Source organism: Carcharhinus amblyrhynchos, chromosome 35, assembly GCF_965287045.1.
Source record: "Carcharhinus amblyrhynchos chromosome 35, sCarAmb.v2.hapA, whole genome shotgun sequence".
Taxonomy (NCBI): Eukaryota; Metazoa; Chordata; class Chondrichthyes; order Carcharhiniformes; family Carcharhinidae; genus Carcharhinus; species Carcharhinus amblyrhynchos.
This window is the reverse complement of record NC_137358.1, coordinates 14,757,106-14,775,442: the sequence shown is the minus strand read 5'-3', so window position 1 is coordinate 14,775,442 and position 18,337 is coordinate 14,757,106. Positions and strand designations below refer to the sequence as shown.

Sequence of the window (18,337 nt, the reverse complement as noted above, 5' to 3'; positions counted from 1 at the left end):
GGACCAGCTTCTCAGCACCTACCCCTCAAGCAACGTCGTTCAAACCACCCATTGAGCCGTTTTTATTTTCGATATGTGCGGCAGCTTGCTGGGTGTAAGCGGTGTTTTCTGCATTGCAGCCGTGATTAACTTCCAGGGTTTACTTCAGCGCAATGGCAGCACGGTAGCACAGTGGTTAGCACTGCTGCTTCACAGCTCCTGGGTTCGATTCCCGGCTCGGGTCACTGTCTGTGTGGAGTTTGCACATTCTCCTCGTGTCTGCGTGGGTTTCCTCCGGGTGCTCCGGTTTCCTCCCACAGTCCAAAGATGTGCGGGTTATGTTGATTGGCCATGCTAAGAAAGTTCTCCTTAGTGTCCAGGGATGTGTAGTTTAGAGGGATTAGTGGGTATAATATGTAGGGATATGGGGGTAGGTCCTGGGTGGGATTGTGTTCAGTGCAGACTCGATGGGCCGAAGGGCCTCTTTCTGCACTGTAGGGTTCTATGATGGTTAGCATTGCTGGATCAGAGCACTAGGGACCCGGATTCAATTCTGGCCTCTGATTTTAACCTTATTTATTAGTGTCACAAGTAGGCTTACATTAACACTGCAATGAAGTTACGGTGAAAGTCCCCTAGTCGCCACACTCTGGCGCCTGTTCGGCTACACTGAGGGAGAATTTAGCACCTAACCAGCATGTCTTTCGGACTGTGGGAGGAAACCGGAGCACCCGGAGGAAACCCGCACAAAACGTGCAAACTCTGTACCGACAGTGACCCAAGCCATACCCTGGTGCTGTGAGGCAGCAGTGCTGGGTCACTGTCTGTGCGGAGTCTGCACATTCTCCCGGTGCCTGTGTGGGTTTCCTCCGGGTGCTCCAGTTTCCTCCCACAGTCCAAAGATGTGCGGGTCAGGTAGATTGGCCGTGCTAAATTGCCCCTTAGTGTCAGGGGGATTAGCAGGGCAAATACACGTTTACGGGGATAGCGCCTGGGTGGGATTATTGCCAGTGCAGGCTCGATGGGCTGAATGGCCGCTCTGTAGAGATTCTATGAAAATGTTTTTTGACAGCTGTGAAGAGCTTGGGGCTGAGTTGGAGGGGAGGCAGGGGTGGCTAATCTTTTGTTTGCCTCTAGAAGTGAACTCCAGAGCCTCGTGGACTCGTTGACTCTGGTATTTCTGTGCTTGCGTGCACTCGGTACATTCCTGCTTTACAGCTCAGTGGGAACATTGTCTGTGTTCCTCTTACATCAAGGTGCTCACCCCTCCTCCCTGTTCGAAAGCAGCCGAGGGGTTAAACTTCTCGTTTCTGCAGAAGCTGATTGCTCATCAGTGTCGGCTAGAACTGTGTGTGTGTGTGTGTGTGTGTGTGTGTCTGTGTGTGTGTGTGTGTGTCTGTGTGTGTGTCTGTGTGTGTGTGTGTGTGTGTGTGTGTGGCGGGGGGGTTGTTGAATGGGGAAGAGGAGGTCAAAGGTTTCACTCGGATAAGGGACACAGGCTGACGCCTGGAGCCAGAGCCAGCTATGAGGAAACCGCGCAGGAAATGAAGTCAGCATCCTTTCTGTACAAGTTCTTTGTACCCGTTTATCATGAAAAAGATTGTTAACGGTGGGGAGGGGACGGACCTGCTCCGACGAGAGGGCAGAGCCACAGCGACACGTGACTGTTCCAGAATCAGTGGATAAAAGGGTTTGCACGCCAGCACTTCCAACACTGGATTCAGCGAGCAGCCAGGAAGCAGCCAGAGAACCAGAGACGGAGATGGAGAACGGACTGGATACCCTGACAGGAAATGTTGCCGGTACAGACACGGACAGGTAGGGAGACAACGGCCGGACGGGACGCTGAAACCTGGACTGCAAACCTGACTGAGTCTGTTTCTGAGCCCAGAGTGAATCCAGACTCTGAACCCGGAGTGAGTCCCAGGGTCTGAACCCGGAGTGAGTCCCAGGGTCTGAACCCGGAGTGAGTCCCAGGGTCTGAACCCGGAGTGAGTCCCAGGGTCTGAACCCAGAGTGAGTCCCAGACTCTGAACCCAGACTGAGTCCCAGGGTCTGAACCCAGACTGAGTCCCAGGGTCTGAACCCGGAGTGAGTCCCAGGGTCTGAACCCGGAGTGAGTCCCAGACTCTGAACCCAGAGTGAGTCCCAGGGTCTGAACCCGGAGTGAGTCCCAGGGTCTGAACCCGGAGTGAGTCCCAGGGTCTGAACCCGGAGTGAGTCCCAGACTCTGAACCCGGAGTGAGTCCCAGACTCTGAACCCGGAGTGAGTCCCAGACTCTGAACCCGGAGTGAGTCCCAGACTCTGAACCCGGAGTGAGTCCCAGACTCTGAACCCGGAGTGAGTCCCAGACTCTGAACCCGGAGTGAGTCCCAGACTCTGAACCCGGAGTGAGTCCCAGACTCTGAACCCGGAGTGAGTCCCAGACTCTGAACCCGGAGTGAGTCCCAGGGTCTGAACCCGGAGTGAGTCCCAGACTCTGAACCCGGAGTGAGTCCCAGACTCTGAACCCGGAGTGAGTCCCAGACTCTGAACCCGGAGTGAGTCCCAGACTCTGAACCCGGAGTGAGTCCCAGACTCTGAACCCGGAGTGAGTCCCAGACTCTGAACCCGGAGTGAGTCCCAGGGTCTGAACCCGGAGTGAGTCCCAGGGTCTGAACCCGGAGTGAGTCCCAGACTCTGAACCCGGAGTGAGTCCCAGGGTCTGAACCCGGAGTGAGTCCCAGACTCTGAACCCGGAGTGAGTCCCAGGGTCTGAACCCGGAGTGAGTCCCAGACTCTGAACCCGGAGTGAGTCCCAGGGTCTGAACCCGGAGTGAGTCCCGGGGTCTGAACCCGGAGTGAGTCCCGGGGTCTGAACCCGGAGTGAGTCCCGGGGTCTGAACCCGGAGTGAGTCCCAGACTCTGAACCCGGAGTGAGTCCCAGACTCTGAACCCGGAGTGAGTCCCAGACTCTGAACCCGGAGTGAGTCCCAGACTCTGAACCCGGAGTGAGTCCCAGACTCTGAACCCGGAGTGAGTCCCAGACTCTGAACCCGGAGTGAGTCCCAGACTCTGAACCCGGAGTGAGTCCCAGACTCTGAACCCGGAGTGAGTCCCAGACTCTGAACCCGGAGTGAGTCCCAGACTCTGAACCCGGAGTGAGTCCCAGACTCTGAACCCGGAGTGAGTCCCAGACTCTGAACCCGGAGTGAGTCCCAGACTCTGAACCCGGAGTGAGTCCCAGACTCTGAACCCGGAGTGAGTCCCAGACTCTGAACCCGGAGTGAGTCCCAGACTCTGAACCCGGAGTGAGTCCCAGACTCTGAACCCGGAGTGAGTCCCAGACTCTGAACCCGGAGTGAGTCCCAGACTCTGAACCCGGAGTGAGTCCCAGACTCTGAACCCGGAGTGAGTCCCAGACTCTGAACCCGGAGTGAGTCCCAGGGGCTGAACCCAGAGTGAGTCCCAGGGGCTGAACCCAGAGTGAGTCCCAGTCTCTGAACCCGGGGGCAGCACTGTGGTTAGCACTGCTGCCTCACAGCGCCAGGCACCAGGGTTCGATTCCCAGCTCGGGTCACGGTCTGTATGTTCTCCCCGTGTCTACATGGGTTTCCTCCGGGTGCTCCGGTTTCCTCCCACAGTCGGAGAGATGTGTGGGTCAGGTTGACGGACCACGCTAAATTCTCCCTCGGTGTACCCAAACAGGCGCCTACGGGAGTTTTCAGTAACTTAATTGCAGTGTAAATGTGAGCCTACTTGCGATACAGCTAAATAAACTTTAAAACAGAGTGAGTCACAGACTCTGAGGGTGGGATTGTGTGGCCTCACTCAGCCCGAGGCTGGAAAGTCCCACCCGAGGTCGACAGACGTTTCCGTAGTTCCCAATAACCCTGTGGTGAGGAGGTAGAATCCGGTGTGAACCCCGAGTGAGCCCCAGACTGTGAACCCGGAGTGAGCTGGGCGGCACATTGTGAACACTGCTGCCTGCTGGGGTTGACCAACATGTAAAGGTGACAGTGGGTTTAAACATTGACAGATTGCAAGCCTAGTAGTCTGCTTACCAGGAAGTGGAGGTGGGTGGAAGGTACGGGCTGCATTACCATGGCAACCCCCTTTTCCTGCATGATATTCTAGACAGCGATTCAGTGACGCTTGATTAGGAGACCCTGGGGAACAGGTTTCAGACTCTGAAGCTACCACAGAATCCCTGCAGTGCCATTTGGCCCATCGGGCCTGCACGGACACTGATCCCACCCGGGGTCCTATCCCCCTAACTCCACACAATCCCTTTTCCTCCCCCTGGCACTAAGGGGCAGTTAGATTAGCACGGCCAATCCGCCTAACCTGCACGCCTTTGGACTGTGGGAGGACTTTGGACTGTGACCCACGCAGAGAATGTGCAGACTCCACACAAACAGTGACCCGAGGCCGGAGTCGAACCCAGGTCCCTGGCACGCGAGGCAGCAGCGCTAACCCACAGTGCCACCACACCGCCTGTGTTGTTGGAGTGAGCGAGGTTACCCGATTAGAATGATGATCCCACCTCACCCCCTCCCCATATCCGTTTGGGACCTCAACTTCTCACCTACATTCCCAGGGGTCACTTCACTGCTGCCAAGAACCCCTTAGCTAACCCCAGCCCAGCACAGTGTCACACCATAACCAACAACGTGACCCTGTGAGGTTCCTGTGATTGCTCCCCTGTCCGATCTCCATGAGGTCCCTGTGACCCTCTGAGATTTTCTGCTCCAGTCTTACGTCGGTGGGTGTGGGGGAGTGGTGGCAGTGCATCTCCCCACAGCGTACACCTAACCCACGAGTGTTTCCGGGCTGGGGATCAATTGATTTCCACAATTGGGAGTTAGGTGGTTGGAGATGGAGGTAGGTTGCCTCTCTGGGTTGCTACCTATAGAGGGCAGAGCGCGAGGAGGAGAAGGGGTGGCCCTGATTGGACTCAGCAGCATTGCACTTTATAGAGGAATAAGGTGCTGAAATTCAACATGGGGTCAAGTCTATAAATAATGACCTCAGGGGTGGGAGCAACATGATTGTGGAACTCAACACAGGATCTACAGTGACTAATTGCATGGCATTTCTTCCAGTGACTTGGCTACATCCTCTGACCTCTGTCTAGATGTGATGGCCTCCACAACTGAATGTCCTGACAACACTTACTGTTTAGATTCACATTTGGACAACTGGACTGTTGGTGCCCTTGTGAGAGTGCGGAGTAGGTTGGGAGGGGGGATTCTGATGACAGCTCCCTCTGTTTTTTGGAGTTGTTTCGAGGGGGCGGGGCCTCAAACTGAGGCTGGTGCCTGACTGAGCCGACCCCTCACCTTGCCCTTTGACCTCTTTCTCCCCAGCATGCCGGCTGACCTATCAGAAGCCCTGAAGCTGGCCACACAGCAGTCACATGAGTTGGCCGAAAACTCAGAGTTCATGAGAAACTTCCAGAAGGGTCAGGTGACCCGGGATCAGTTCGAGGTAAGGCTTCCATCACTGGAAAAGTCCAAGCTTGAGCCTCAGGGAGCTGGAGGTCAAATCCACTGTGTCTCTTTCTCATCCTGTATTCGTAAGTTAAAATAAGAATATAGCGTAGAGGGAAAGCCATTTGCCCAATCACCCCTGTGATTACTAATCTGCCCCCTCCCCCCTGCTTGAGCTGTAAATACCCCCTCCCCTTCAATATCCAAAGTTATTATCGAATCAACTTCCATCTCACAGTCCCCGCTCCTCACAAACTAGCTCACAGTTTGGCAATGGTCGAGTGGTATTATCGCTCGACTATTTATTAATCCAGAAACTCAGCTAATGTTCTGGGGACCCGGGTTCAAATCCCACCACGGCAGATGGGATTCGAATTCAATAAAAAAGTATCTGGAATTAAGAATTTAGTGATGACCATGAAACCATTGTCGATTGTCGGAAAAACCCATCTGGTTCACTGATGTCCTTTAGGGAAGGAAATCTGCCGTCCTTACCCGGTCTGGCCTACACGTGACTCCAGAGCCACAGCGATGTGGTTGGCCTATTCACCTAACCTGCGTATCTTTGGGAATGGGAGGAAACCAGAGCATCCGGAGGAAACCCATGCAGACATGGGGGGAATGTGCAAACTCCACATGGTCACCCAAGGCCAGGAATTGAACCCAGGTCCCTGGCGCTGTGAGGCAGCCGTGCTAACGGCTGTGCCACCGTGCCTGTTCCTTAATCGTATGTTCCAATGTTGCCCTGGTCCTGTATCATTCTGGTTGTCTTTTTCTGTAAACTTTCCCTCACTGCAATGTCCCTCTTGTATTTTGGGAACCACTGCTGGAAGCATCGTTCGAACTCAAATCATACCAATTTGAAATGTAAATTGGGGGGGGTGGTGGTTAAAGAATCCCATCCCTCAATCCATTCCTAGCCCTCTGCCTCCATTGAACTGTGCCCACAACTCAATCAGTAACAAAGAAATCCTTCTTCGTAACAGTAGAGGGAAACTTGCATTTCTATAGCGCCTTTCACCAGCTCCTGCATCCCAAAGGGTTTTACAGACGATGAAATGCCTTCGAAGTGTTATCATTGTTTGTGCATAGCAGGATCCCACAAACAGCAATGAGATTCTGACTGGATTATCTGCTTTTGGGTGGTTGGCTGAGGGATCATTATTGACCCCACGACAGTGAGAGAGCTTCACGGCAGAGTGGCTGTGGGATCTTTTTTGTCCACCTGAGGGAGCCTCGGCTTAACATCTGGACAATGGCACCAGCAACAGGGCAGCACTCCCTCAGCATTGACCCTCTGACAGTGCGGCACTCCCTCAGTACTGACCCTCTGACAATGCGGCATTCCCTCAGTACTGACCCTCTGACAGTGCGGCACACCCTCAGTACTGACCCTCTGACAGTGCGGCACACCCTCAGCACTGACCCTCTGACAGTGCGGCACACCCTCAGCGCTGACCCTCTGACAGTGCGACACTCCCTCAGCGCTGACCCTCTGACAGTGCGACACTCCCTCAGCGCTGACCCTCTGACAGTGCGGCACTGACCCTCAGCACTGACCCTCTGACAGTGCGGCACTCCCTCAGTACTGACCCTTTGACAGTGTGACACTCCCTCAGTACTGACCCTCTGACAGTGCGGCACTCCCTCAGTACTGACCCTCTGACGGTGTGGCACTCCCTCAGCACTGACCCTCTGACAGTGCGACACTCCCTCAGCACTGACCCTCTGACAGTGCGGCACTGACCCTCAGCACTGACCCTCTGACAGTGCTGCACTCCCTCAGCACTGACCCTCTGACAGTGCGACACTCCCTCAGCACTGACCCTCTGACAGTGCGGCACTCCCTCAGCACTGACCCTCTGACAGTGCGGCACTCCCTCAGCACTGACCCTCTGACAGTGCGGCACTCCCTCAGCACTGACCCTCTGACAGTGCGGCACTCCCTCAGCACTGACCCTCTGACAGTGCGGCACTCCCTCAGCACTGACCCTCTGACAGTGCGGCGCTCCCTCAGTCCTGACCCTCTGACAGTGCGGCACTCCCTCAGCACTGACCCTCTGACAGTGCGGCACTCCCTCAGCACTGACCCTCTGACAGTGCGGCACTCCCTCAGTACTGACCCTCTGATGGTGTGGCACTGACCCTCAGCACTGACCCTCAGTACTATTGGAAGAGCAGACAAAATTTACCATTGGCACCCTCACCCTCAGTGCCCTTTTCCTCAGAATCCTTCCTCTGTGCCCACATTACTTTGACGCTCTGAGGGTGAGCTGAGCTACACCCTGTTCACAACCCTCTTCCCTTCCCTCCCTCCTGCAGCTCTTGCTGGACTCTCTGTACTTCATCTACACGGCCTTGGAAGAGGAGATCGAGGGGAACAAGGACCACCCGGCCTTTGCCCCTCTCTACTTCCCCGCGGAGCTCAACCGGAAAGAGGCCTTGGAGCAGGATCTGGAATATTTCCACGGGCCGGGCTGGAGGAGCCGCATCGAGTGTCCCAAGGCCACGGGGAAATACGTGTCTCGGATCCAGGAGGTGGGCCGAAAGACACCCGAGCTTCTGGTGGCCCACACCTACATCAGGTACATGGGGGACCTGTCGGGGGGGCAGGTGCTGAAGAAAGTGGCCCAGAAAGCATTGCAGCTGCCCAGCACGGGCGAAGGGGTGGCGTTCTTCACCTTTGACCGGGTCACCAACGCCACCAAGTTCAAGCAGCTGTACCGCTCGCGAATGAACACGCTGGAAATCAGTCAAGAAACAAAGAGGAAGATCCTGGATGAGGCAAACCGGGCCTTTCAACTCAATGTGGAGGTAAGAGAAAGATAACCAATTTTGTGTTCATTATCTCACAAGGTTTTGTTTCTGACCTTGGTACAATTTACAATTTGGCCTTCATCTTGAAGTCCACTCAGCCTTTGTTGCTAAGGCAGATTCGGCCTAGATCCTTAGGCCTACCCAGCCTTGGCCTATGTTTCTTCCTTAGTCTTAGGCCCAGCCTCAAACTGCTTTCTATCTTATTTCCAATGCAGGTCTTTGCAGAGCTGCAGCAGCCGAAAGCTCAGGACCCCAAGCAAGGTTCCAGGTAAGAACATCGTGGTGCCAACTAGGATTTGAATTCCATACCTGCCATGGGCAGAACTCTATACCACGTTCATGGCTGCAGCATCCTTTACCTGGTCCGTTAACATGGCTTAGTCTGATCCCCCTTCCTTCCCTAGAAAAACAGGGAGACACAACCAGTAACACAGGGGGTTAGAGAGAGAGGTTACCACCTGAGCTGTTCGGTACCTGACCAGAATGCTGGATTCCAGCACTGTGCATCCTGGTGAGAGTCAGTTCCTTCGAGAAAGGAGCGGACAGTCAGAACAAGGACTTAGACCCCCCTGAGTGTTCCCAGTGACAGTCCAAGACCAACAAACATATTTGGCGGCACGGTAGCACAGTGGTTAGCACTGCTGCTTCACAGCTCCAGGGACCTGGGTTCTATTCCCGGCTCGGGTCTCTGTCTGTGTGGAGTTTGCACATTCTCCACGTGTCTGCGTGGGTCTCCTCCGGGTGCTCCGGTTTCCTCTCACAGTCCAAAGATGTGCGGGTTAGGTTGATTGGCCATGCTAAGAAATTGCCCCTTAGTGTCCTGAGATGTGTAGGTTAGAAGGATTAGCGGGTAAATATATAGGGATATGGGGGTAGGGCCTGGGTGGGATTGTGTTTGGTGCAGACTCGATGGGCCAAATGGCCTCTTTCTGCACTGTAGGATTCTATGAAACCCACTGGACAGGAAATAGATATGAGCAAAGAAGAAAGGGGGAGGGAGAGGGGCAGATATCTCCCCAACACTGGCTCCAAATCCACCTGGTGTTGTGAGACTTCTTACTGTGTCTACCCCAGTCCAACGCCGCCATCTCCATCTCCACATCCAGACCCAACACCAGGAGGAGCAGCCTGAGGGTCAGGGTCAAGGTTAGGGTTAGGTTCAGGGTTAGTCTTAAAGTTAATCTTAAGGCTAGGGTCCGGATTAGTTTTAGGATTAAGGTTAGGATTGGGGGGTACAGGGTGGTGGGGGTGGGGGTACAGGGTGGTGGGGTGGGGGGGGGCATTCTGTTTGCATGAGGTGTCACCCCAACCTGGGGTGACAGCTGAATTGGACCAACCTAACCCCGCCCTTTGACCTCTTTGTCACAGCCTGCCAACTGACCTATCAGAAGCCCTGAAGCTGGCCACAAAGGATGCGCACGAACTGGCCGAAAACTCGGAGTTCATGAGAAACTTCCAGAAGGGTCAGGTGTCCCGAGACCAGTTTAAGGTAAAGGACAGATACTGGTTCTGTAAACGCTGCACTCTGTCTCCTCCCTCGCAGTTTTACTCATGACCTCCCCTCACCAATCCCAGCCCTTCCTCAATCCTTCACTCTTGTCCCTCCCCCTCCATTTTCACTCTTATCTATTCTCTCCCCCTCCTTTTCCCAAACTCAGTGGTTCTAGAATAGGGGCGTGTAGAGGACGGCACACAGATCGTCCGTGACCTCACAGGAATCATGGTTTAGGCAGTTAGTGAGTGTCACTGGGAGGCCTTGTAGCCAGCTGGAGCCTGTCTGTAGGCCCACAGGCCCCAGGCCAGGAGCAGGAACCACAGCTGCTCTCACTGCTTCCTTGCCCAGGGAATCTGGGATAAATTATAACTCTGTCCTAGGGTGAGGACTCAGGCAAAAGGATCTGTCTACAACTGGAACCCTAGCACCAGACTGGGGAAGGGAGGGGTCCACCCTGTTGGAAATGTTCCTCAGGTACCACCGTAGAACCCACACGTCTGACAGCATGGTGCTGCCTCAGTACTGTCCCTCTGACAGTGCGGCACTCCCTCAGTACTGACCCTCTGACAGTGCGGCACTCCCTCAGCACTGACCCTCTGACAGTGCGGCACTCCCTCAGCACTGACCCTCTGACAGTGCGGCACACCCTCAGCACTGACCCTCTGACAGTGCGGCACTCCCTCAGTATTGTTTTTACATCATGTGGGATATGGCAATGGTGCACATTCAGTGCCCTCAGCACTCTCGCTCTCAATGCCCACATTACTTTGGCGCTCTGAGGGTGAGCTGAGCTACACCCTGTTCACAACCCTCTTCCCTTCCCTCCCTCCTGCAGCTCTTGCTGGACTCTCTGTACTTCATCTACACGGCCTTGGAAGAGGAGATCGAGGGGAACAAGGACCACCCGGCCTTTGCCCCTCTCTACTTCCCCGCGGAGCTCAACCGGAAAGAGGCCTTGGAGCAGGATCTGGAATATTTCCACGGGCCGGGCTGGAGGAGCCGCATCGAGTGTCCCAAGGCCACGGGGAAATACGTGTCTCGGATCCAGGAGGTGGGCCGAAAGACACCCGAGCTTCTGGTGGCCCACACCTACATCAGGTACATGGGGGACCTGTCGGGGGGGCAGGTGCTGAAGAAAGTGGCCCAGAAAGCATTGCAGCTGCCCAGCACGGGCGAAGGGGTGGCGTTCTTCACCTTTGACCGGGTCACCAACGCCACCAAGTTCAAGCAGCTGTACCGCTCGCGAATGAACACGCTGGAAATCAGTCAAGAAACAAAGGGGAAGATCGTGGATGAGGCAAACCGGGCCTTTCAACTCAATGTGGAGGTAGGAGAAAGACTCATAATCAGTAACCATAGTGACTACTATATCTGTGATGTGGTTTTATTGTCGCATGTATTAGTGTACCGTGAAAAATATTGTTTCTCGTGCGCTATACAAAGCATACCGCTCATAGAGAAGGAAAGGAGATTGTGCAGAATGTAGTGTTACAGTCATAGCTAGGGTGTAGAGAAAGATCAACTTAATACAAGGTTTGACAGCAACAGGGAAGAAGCTGTTCTTGAGTCGATTGGTATGTGATCTCAGACTCATATATCTTTTTCGCGACGGAAGAAGGTGGAAGAGAGAATGTCCGGTAGAGAGGGTGTAAGAGAGTACGTGCTATTCCCTTGTGCGAAGTCTTGACTCCGTATGCACCCTCTGATAGTGCAGCTCTCCCTCAGTACTGACCCTCTGACAGTGCGGCACTCCCTCAGCACTGACCCTCTGACAGTGCGGCACTCCCTCAGTACTGACCCTCTGACAGTGCGGCACTCCCTCAGTACTGACCCTCTGACAGTGCGGCACTCCCTCAGTACTGACCCTCTGACAGTGCGGCACTCCCTCAGTACTGACCCTCTGACAGTGCGGCACTCCCTCAGTACTGACCCTCTGACAGTGCGGCACTCCCTCAGCACTGACCCTCTGACAGTGCGGCACTCCCTCAGCACTGACCCTCTGACAGTGCGGCACTCCCTCAGTACTGACCCTCTGACAGTGCGGCACTCCCTCAGCACTGACCCTCTGACAGTGCGGCACTCCCTCAGCACTGACCCTCTGACAGTGCGGCACTCCCTCAGCACTGACCCTCTGACAGTGCGGCACTCCCTCAGCACTGACCCTCTGACAGTGCGGCACTCCCTCAGCACTGACCCTCTGACAGTGCGGCACTCCCTCAGTACTGACCCTCTGACAGTGCGGCACTCCCTCAGTACTGACCCTCTGACAGTGCGGCACTCCCTCAGTACTGACCCTCTGACAGTGCGGCACTCCCTCAGCACTGACCCTCTGACAGTGCGGCACTCCCTCAGCACTGACCCTCTGACAGTGCGGCACTCCCTCAGTACTGACCCTCTGACAGTGCAGCACTCCCTCAGCACTGACCTTCTGACAGTGCGGCACTCCCTCAGCACTGACCCTCTGACAGTGCGGCACTCCCTCAGCACTGACCCTCTGACAGTGCGGCACTCCCTCAGCACTGACCCTCTGACAGTGCGGCACTCCCTCAGCACTGACCCTCTGACAGTGCGGCACTCCCTCAGCACTGACCCTCTGACAGTGCGGCACTCCCTCAGCACTGACCCTCTGACAGTGCGGCACTCCCTCAGCACTGACCCTCTGACAGTGCGGCACTCCCTTGTCACTGACCCTCTGACAGTGCGGCACTCCCTCGTCACTGACCCTCTGACAGTGCGGCACTCCCTCGTCACTGACCCTCTGACAGTGCAGCACTCCCTCGGCACTGACCCCCTGACAGTGCGGCACTCCCTCGGCACTGACCCTCTGACAGTGCAGCACTCCCTCGGCACTGACCCCCTGACAGTGCGGCACTCCCTCGGCACTGACCCTCTGACAGTGCGGCACTCCCTCGGCACTGACCCTCTGACAGTGCAGCACTCCCTCGGCACTGACCCTCTGACAGTGCAGCACTCCCTCGGCACTGACCCTCTGACAGTGCGGCACTCCCTCGGCACTGCTTTTACAACAATGTAAAAATTAACAACACTTGAACTGAAGACGTGAACTTTGATCATTGAGACTTCCTTTGGTCTGGGGTGATTCCTGGAGCCCTGTGACCGTCCAGTGAGCTGATCCACGAGATGATTATTGTCTGACATTATGTCATCCTTCTTCTTTTTCTATCCTCCCACTCATGGAGCTGATGGGCTGAATGGTCTCTTGCACTGACTCCTTCCTGGCCCTAAAGAGGAACAGGCCACAATACCAACCCTCGATCAACGACTCACCATCTCACACCGGCTGACTGTCCAGTCAGTCTGGTTCAGTCCGAATGTTTTCCGGGAATCCTTCCCTGAGGAGATAGGGGTAATAACAAGTCTCACAACACCAGGGTAACCCCGAGGAAGGAGCAGCGCTCCGAAAGCTCGTGATAAACCTGTTGGACTCTAACCTGGTGTTGTGAGACTTCTTACTGTGCCCACCCCAGTCTGACGATGGCATCTCCATATCAGAGATGGGCTGGGATAGAAGGGGGTTTGGTTGGGATGGTGCTCCCTCAGACACTGGGTTTTATTTCCTGAGTTGGGCCTTCGCGGTCTCTCCTGCCCCCGTTTCCACCCGGACTGACCGGAATCCGCGAGTCGCAGCTCCGGCCGACTTATCCCCATTATTCCGCAGCCCCATCAGAATGAAAAACCTTCTCCTCTCATTCCTCACTGCAGGTTTTCAAGGAACTCCAGGAGTTGAGCTCCGGACCGGAGAGGAATGGTGCCGCACACGGGAATGGCACGGAGATCAGGAAACGCACCATCGCACAGGGTAAGGGAGGTGAGAGTGGGTGTGGGGGGGGGGAGAAGCCCGTGACTGTGCATCATAGAGTGGGATTTTCCAGCAGTACTTGCCCCGAATCCAGAAAATTCTCCCTGATGTCAACGAACCTTTCCGTGGTCCTCCCCTTCGCCCGCTCCGATTCCCGTGGCAGGCAGCACAGGAAGGTTCGCCCTTTAGTGTCAGGGGGGCTAGTAGGGGTAAATGAATGGCGTTCTGGGGATAGGGGCTGGACGGGATTGTGATCGGTGCAAACTTGATGGGCTGAATGGCCTCTTTCTGCAGTGTGATTCTATGGAGTTTTACAGCATGGAAAGAGGCCTTTTGGCCCATCATGTTTGTGTTGGCCATCAAGAGCCGATCTTTTCTAATCCCATTTCCCAGCACTTGCTCCGTAGCCTTGTGTGCTGAGGAGTTTCAATGTTGTGAGGGTTCTGGCCTCTACCACCCTCTCAGGCAGCGAGTTCCAGATTCCCACCTCCCTCTGGGTAAAATAAAAAGTTTATCTTCAAATCCCCTCTAAATCTCCTGCTCCTTACCGTAAATCTGTGTCCCCTGGTTATTGATCCCTCTACAAAGGGGAAACTTTCCTTCCTACCTACATCTGTCTCCCTCATTATTTTGTACACCTCCCCCCCCCCAATCAGCCTTCTCTGCTCGAAGGGAAAACAGCCCCAGCCTCTCTTTGTACCTGAAACACTCCAGCCCAGGCACCATCCTGCTGAGTCTCCTCTGTACCCGCTCTAGTGCAATAGTGTGGAGATTAGAACTGCACACAGTATTCCAGCCTCACCAGCGTTTTATACAGCTCCATCGTAACCTCCCTGCTCTCGTCTTTATTTGCCGAGGTGTAGATTACAAGTATTCCATATATGCCTTCTCAACCACCTTATCTACCTGTCCTGCTGCCTTCAGGGATTTTTGGACATGCAGCACAAGGTGCCCCCGCTCCTCTGTACTTCCAGTCTCCTTCTATATTCCCGCCCCTTGCTCTCCCAAAATGCATCACCTCATGCTTTGGTGGCCATGACTGTAGCAGTATTTGTTGCCTAATTACCCTTATTAACCAAGTGTCTTGCTCAGAGGGGAGGATAAAAATGATTCACGTTATGAGATCATAGAACCCTACAGTGCAGGAAGAGTCTGCACTGACTGCAATCCCACCCAGACCCTACCCCCATATCCCTACATATTTTACCCACTAACCCCTCTAACCTAAGCATCCTAGGATACCAAGGGGCAATTTTAGCATGGCCAATCAACCTAACCTGCACATCTTTGGACTGTGGGAGGAAATCGGAGCAAGCCCACGTAGACACGAGGAGAATGTGCAAACTCCACACAGACAGTGACCCGAGCCAGGAATTGAACCCAGGTCCCTGGAGCTCTGAAGCAGCAGTGCTAACCCACTGTGCTACCGTGCCGCTCACGTTACTGTGAGCCTAGAGCCAGATGTAGGCTAGACCCTGTGAGGATCTCACCCTGGTCTCGAGGGGTGACGGCTATGAACTAGGATTGTTTTCACTGCTCTGAGGCTGAGAGGGGCGACCTGATTGAGCTCTACAGAATTATGAGAGGCATAGACAGAGTGGATAGACAGAAGCTTTTTCCCAGGGTGGAAGTGTCAATTACAAGGGGGCTACAGGTTCAAGGTGAGAGGGGAAAAGTTTAAGGGAGATGTGCGGGGGGAGGTTTTTCATACAGAGAGTGGTGGGTGCTTGGAACGCGCTGCCAGAGGAGATGGTGGAAGCAGGCCATTAACAACATTTTAAGAGGCCTATGGATGGGTACATGAATAGGGAGGGAATAGAGGGAGACAGGCAGAAGCTTTTTTTAGTTTAGTTAGGGCGTCATGATTGGCACAGGCTTGGAGGGCCGAAGGGCCTGTTCCTGTGTTCTTGTTTTTTTGTTTGGAAGGCAGATATTCTTCTCTCAAGGATTAATGAACAGATGAGTTTTTACAACAAAGGATGACAATTTCATGACTTTATATTGTGAATTTATCAATTATTTATAGAAATCATAGAAACCCTACAGTACAGAAAGAGGCCATTCAGCCCATCGAGTCTGCACTGACTACAATCCCACCCAGGCCCTACCCCCATATCTGTACATATTTTACCCACTAATCCCTCTAACCTACATTAAGGGGCAATTTTAGCATGGCCAATCAACCTAACCTGCACATCTTTGGACTGTGGGAGGAAACCGGAGCACCCGGAGGAAACCCACGCAGACACGAGGAGAATGTGCAAACTCCACACAAACAGTGACCCAAGTCAGGAATCGAACCCAGATCCCTGGAGCTGTGAAGCAACAGTGCTATCCACTGTGCTACCGTGCCACCCAAATTTAATTTAAATTTGTATTTAAATTCCCACAGTTGCTGTGGTGGGATTTGAACTAAGATTAAAAAGCAAAATGCCGGGATCTGAGACAATAACAGAGAAAGCTGGAAAGTCTCAACAGCATCTGTGGGGAGAGAATAGAGCTGACGTTTCGAGTCAGGGTGACCCAAAGATGCTGTCAGACCTGCTGAGATTTTTCCAGCATTTGTGGGATTTGAACCCTTGTTTCCCAGAGAATTACCCTGGCCCTCAAGCAACTTCCCAGTATTTGTTCCCAGCCATGATTACCCTTTCTAACTAAGGGGTGCTCACTGATGGAACCCAGTCACTGTCCAGATGAGAGTGTGTGAATGTACAGAGGACAGGAAGGAACACCAACAGCTGAATTGGTTACAGCCTATTGGCCTGTCCCAGTTGACCAATGACGGTTATCTTTTGCCCTCACAGGACAAGCGATACCAACCGGAGCCAATCAACATCTGCCGAAGCAGCCACATGATTCGTTAACGAACGGCCCGTCCCTGCAATTCGTCCTCCTACTTGGTTTGGTGGCAGTGACGCTCGCTATTGGTTGCTACCAGTACCTGTTGTGAGACTGCCCGACGGCGAGGCACAGAGGGATTCGAACTGATCTCTTCCCCTTGATTTCTTCATCGCAGCACTAACCGAATTTAACCAGTTATTTAGCCAAGCGGCAGTGGGGATTGCACTCTCGCTTCTGAGTCGGAGGGTTAAACCCAGCCCCGGAGAGTCGCTTGTCTAATCTGATCCGATGCTCCCCCAAAGCGGTACCGAGGGAGTGCAGCTCTGCCAGAGGTGACGTCCTTTTGTCTGGAATGTTAAACTGAGTCCCTCCTCCGTATGCCTGCTCAGACGAACCCACAGCACTATGCCACAGAACAGCAGCGAAGTTCTCCCGAGATTCCCACATTTGTCCCTCAATCAAATCACGAAAGGAAAGGTTACCTAGTTGGTATTGCATTGAATTTTTTTAACTGTGGGAGCTTGCTGTGCACAGATTGGATGTTGCATTTCTTGCGAGATGACATTTGATTGGCTGTAAAGCGCTTTGAGATGTTCAGAGATAGAATGCAGAAGGAGGCCACTCAGCCAATCCAGCCTGCTCCGACCACAACCCCACCCAGACCCTATCCCCATAACCCCACACATCTACTTTGGCTAGTAACCCTGGCACTAAGGGTCAATTTAGCATGGCCAATCAACCTAACCCACACAACTGTTGGGCTGTGGGATGAAATTGGAGCGTCCAGAGGAAACCCACGCAGACACAGGGAGAATGTGCAAACTCCATACAGAAAGCCACCCGAGGCCAGAATTGAACCCGGGTCCCTGGCACTGTGAGGCAGCTGTGCGAACCACTGTGCCGCCCATGGGTCCTTCCCATTCACTCCGTCCAGGTCCCTCACAACATTGTACTCCTCAATCAAACCTCCTCTTAGTCTTCTCTATTCCAAGGAAAACATCCCCAGCCTGTCCCACCTTTCTTCATAGCTGCAATCTTTCCTTGTTCTGGTGAAAATATAATTTCTCACTATTTAACCTGTCGAATCCTTCTCAGTTGCCCTTTCAATCCTCTGAACTCAAGGAAATATATGTCAAACTTATGCAACATGCCCTCAGGAACTTTGTCAGATACTCAACTCCCCATGAAACTCCTTGGGGTGTTTTCCGAAAATTAATGGTGCTAAACGAGTCTACATTGTTGCTGTTTTTAAAAAGAAGTCATCACTGCAGGAAGTCCTGGCTGATATTGTCTACTGAAATTGCACAAGGTAAAAAAAAATCTGATCATGTTCATATTAGTGGGATCTTGCTGTGCGTAAATTTCCTTGCGTAACAGCATTGACCACACCTCGAAAGTATTTCATTGGCTGTGAAGCACTTTTGGATATCCTGATGCCATGATGGGCACTATAGAAATGCAAGTTTTTTTTCTATATTTTTGTGTTAAGACTGTTTGTATATAGGTATATATTTGTACAAATTGTTACCGAACCATTTCAATCTACTGTAAGCAATTGCATTTGAATTAAAATCCATACTGATTTCACATTCTATGTTGGCTCTGTTTTAACAAGGATGGGTAGAGAAAGGGTGTCTGATCTGGGGAATTTGAGTGTGAGTGATCTCAGGAGCAAAACACACAGGGCAGCAATTTCCTCCTGTCAAGGTGCTGGCTCGGTGGCACCGTGGTTAGCACCACTGCCTCACAGTGCCAGGGATCCGGGTTCAATTCCGGCCTCGGGTCACTGTCTGTGTGGAGTTTGCACATTCCCTGAGTGGGTTTTCTCCTGGTATTCTAGTTTCCTCCTACACTCCAATGGAAACAGTGAATCCTACACTGCAGAAGGAGGCCATTTGGCTCATCAAGTCTGC

General features: G+C 53.4%; 1 protein-coding gene across 1 annotated transcript; it reads left to right on the top strand.

Moving 5' to 3' along the window:
- Positions 1 to 1,570: 1,570 nt before the first annotated feature.
- LOC145361483 (heme oxygenase 1-like) lies at positions 1,571 to 18,011 on the top strand. Its single transcript, XM_080217293.1, has 8 exons — positions 1,571 to 1,797; positions 5,329 to 5,449; positions 7,774 to 8,265; positions 8,484 to 8,536; positions 9,637 to 9,757; positions 10,599 to 11,090; positions 13,487 to 13,583; positions 16,388 to 18,011. Exons 1-8 carry the CDS (start codon positions 1,742 to 1,744, stop codon positions 16,531 to 16,533), a joined length of 1,578 nt encoding a protein of 525 aa, XP_080073419.1. The 5' UTR covers positions 1,571 to 1,741; the 3' UTR covers positions 16,534 to 18,011.
- The last annotated feature ends 326 nt before the right edge of the window (positions 18,012 to 18,337 follow it).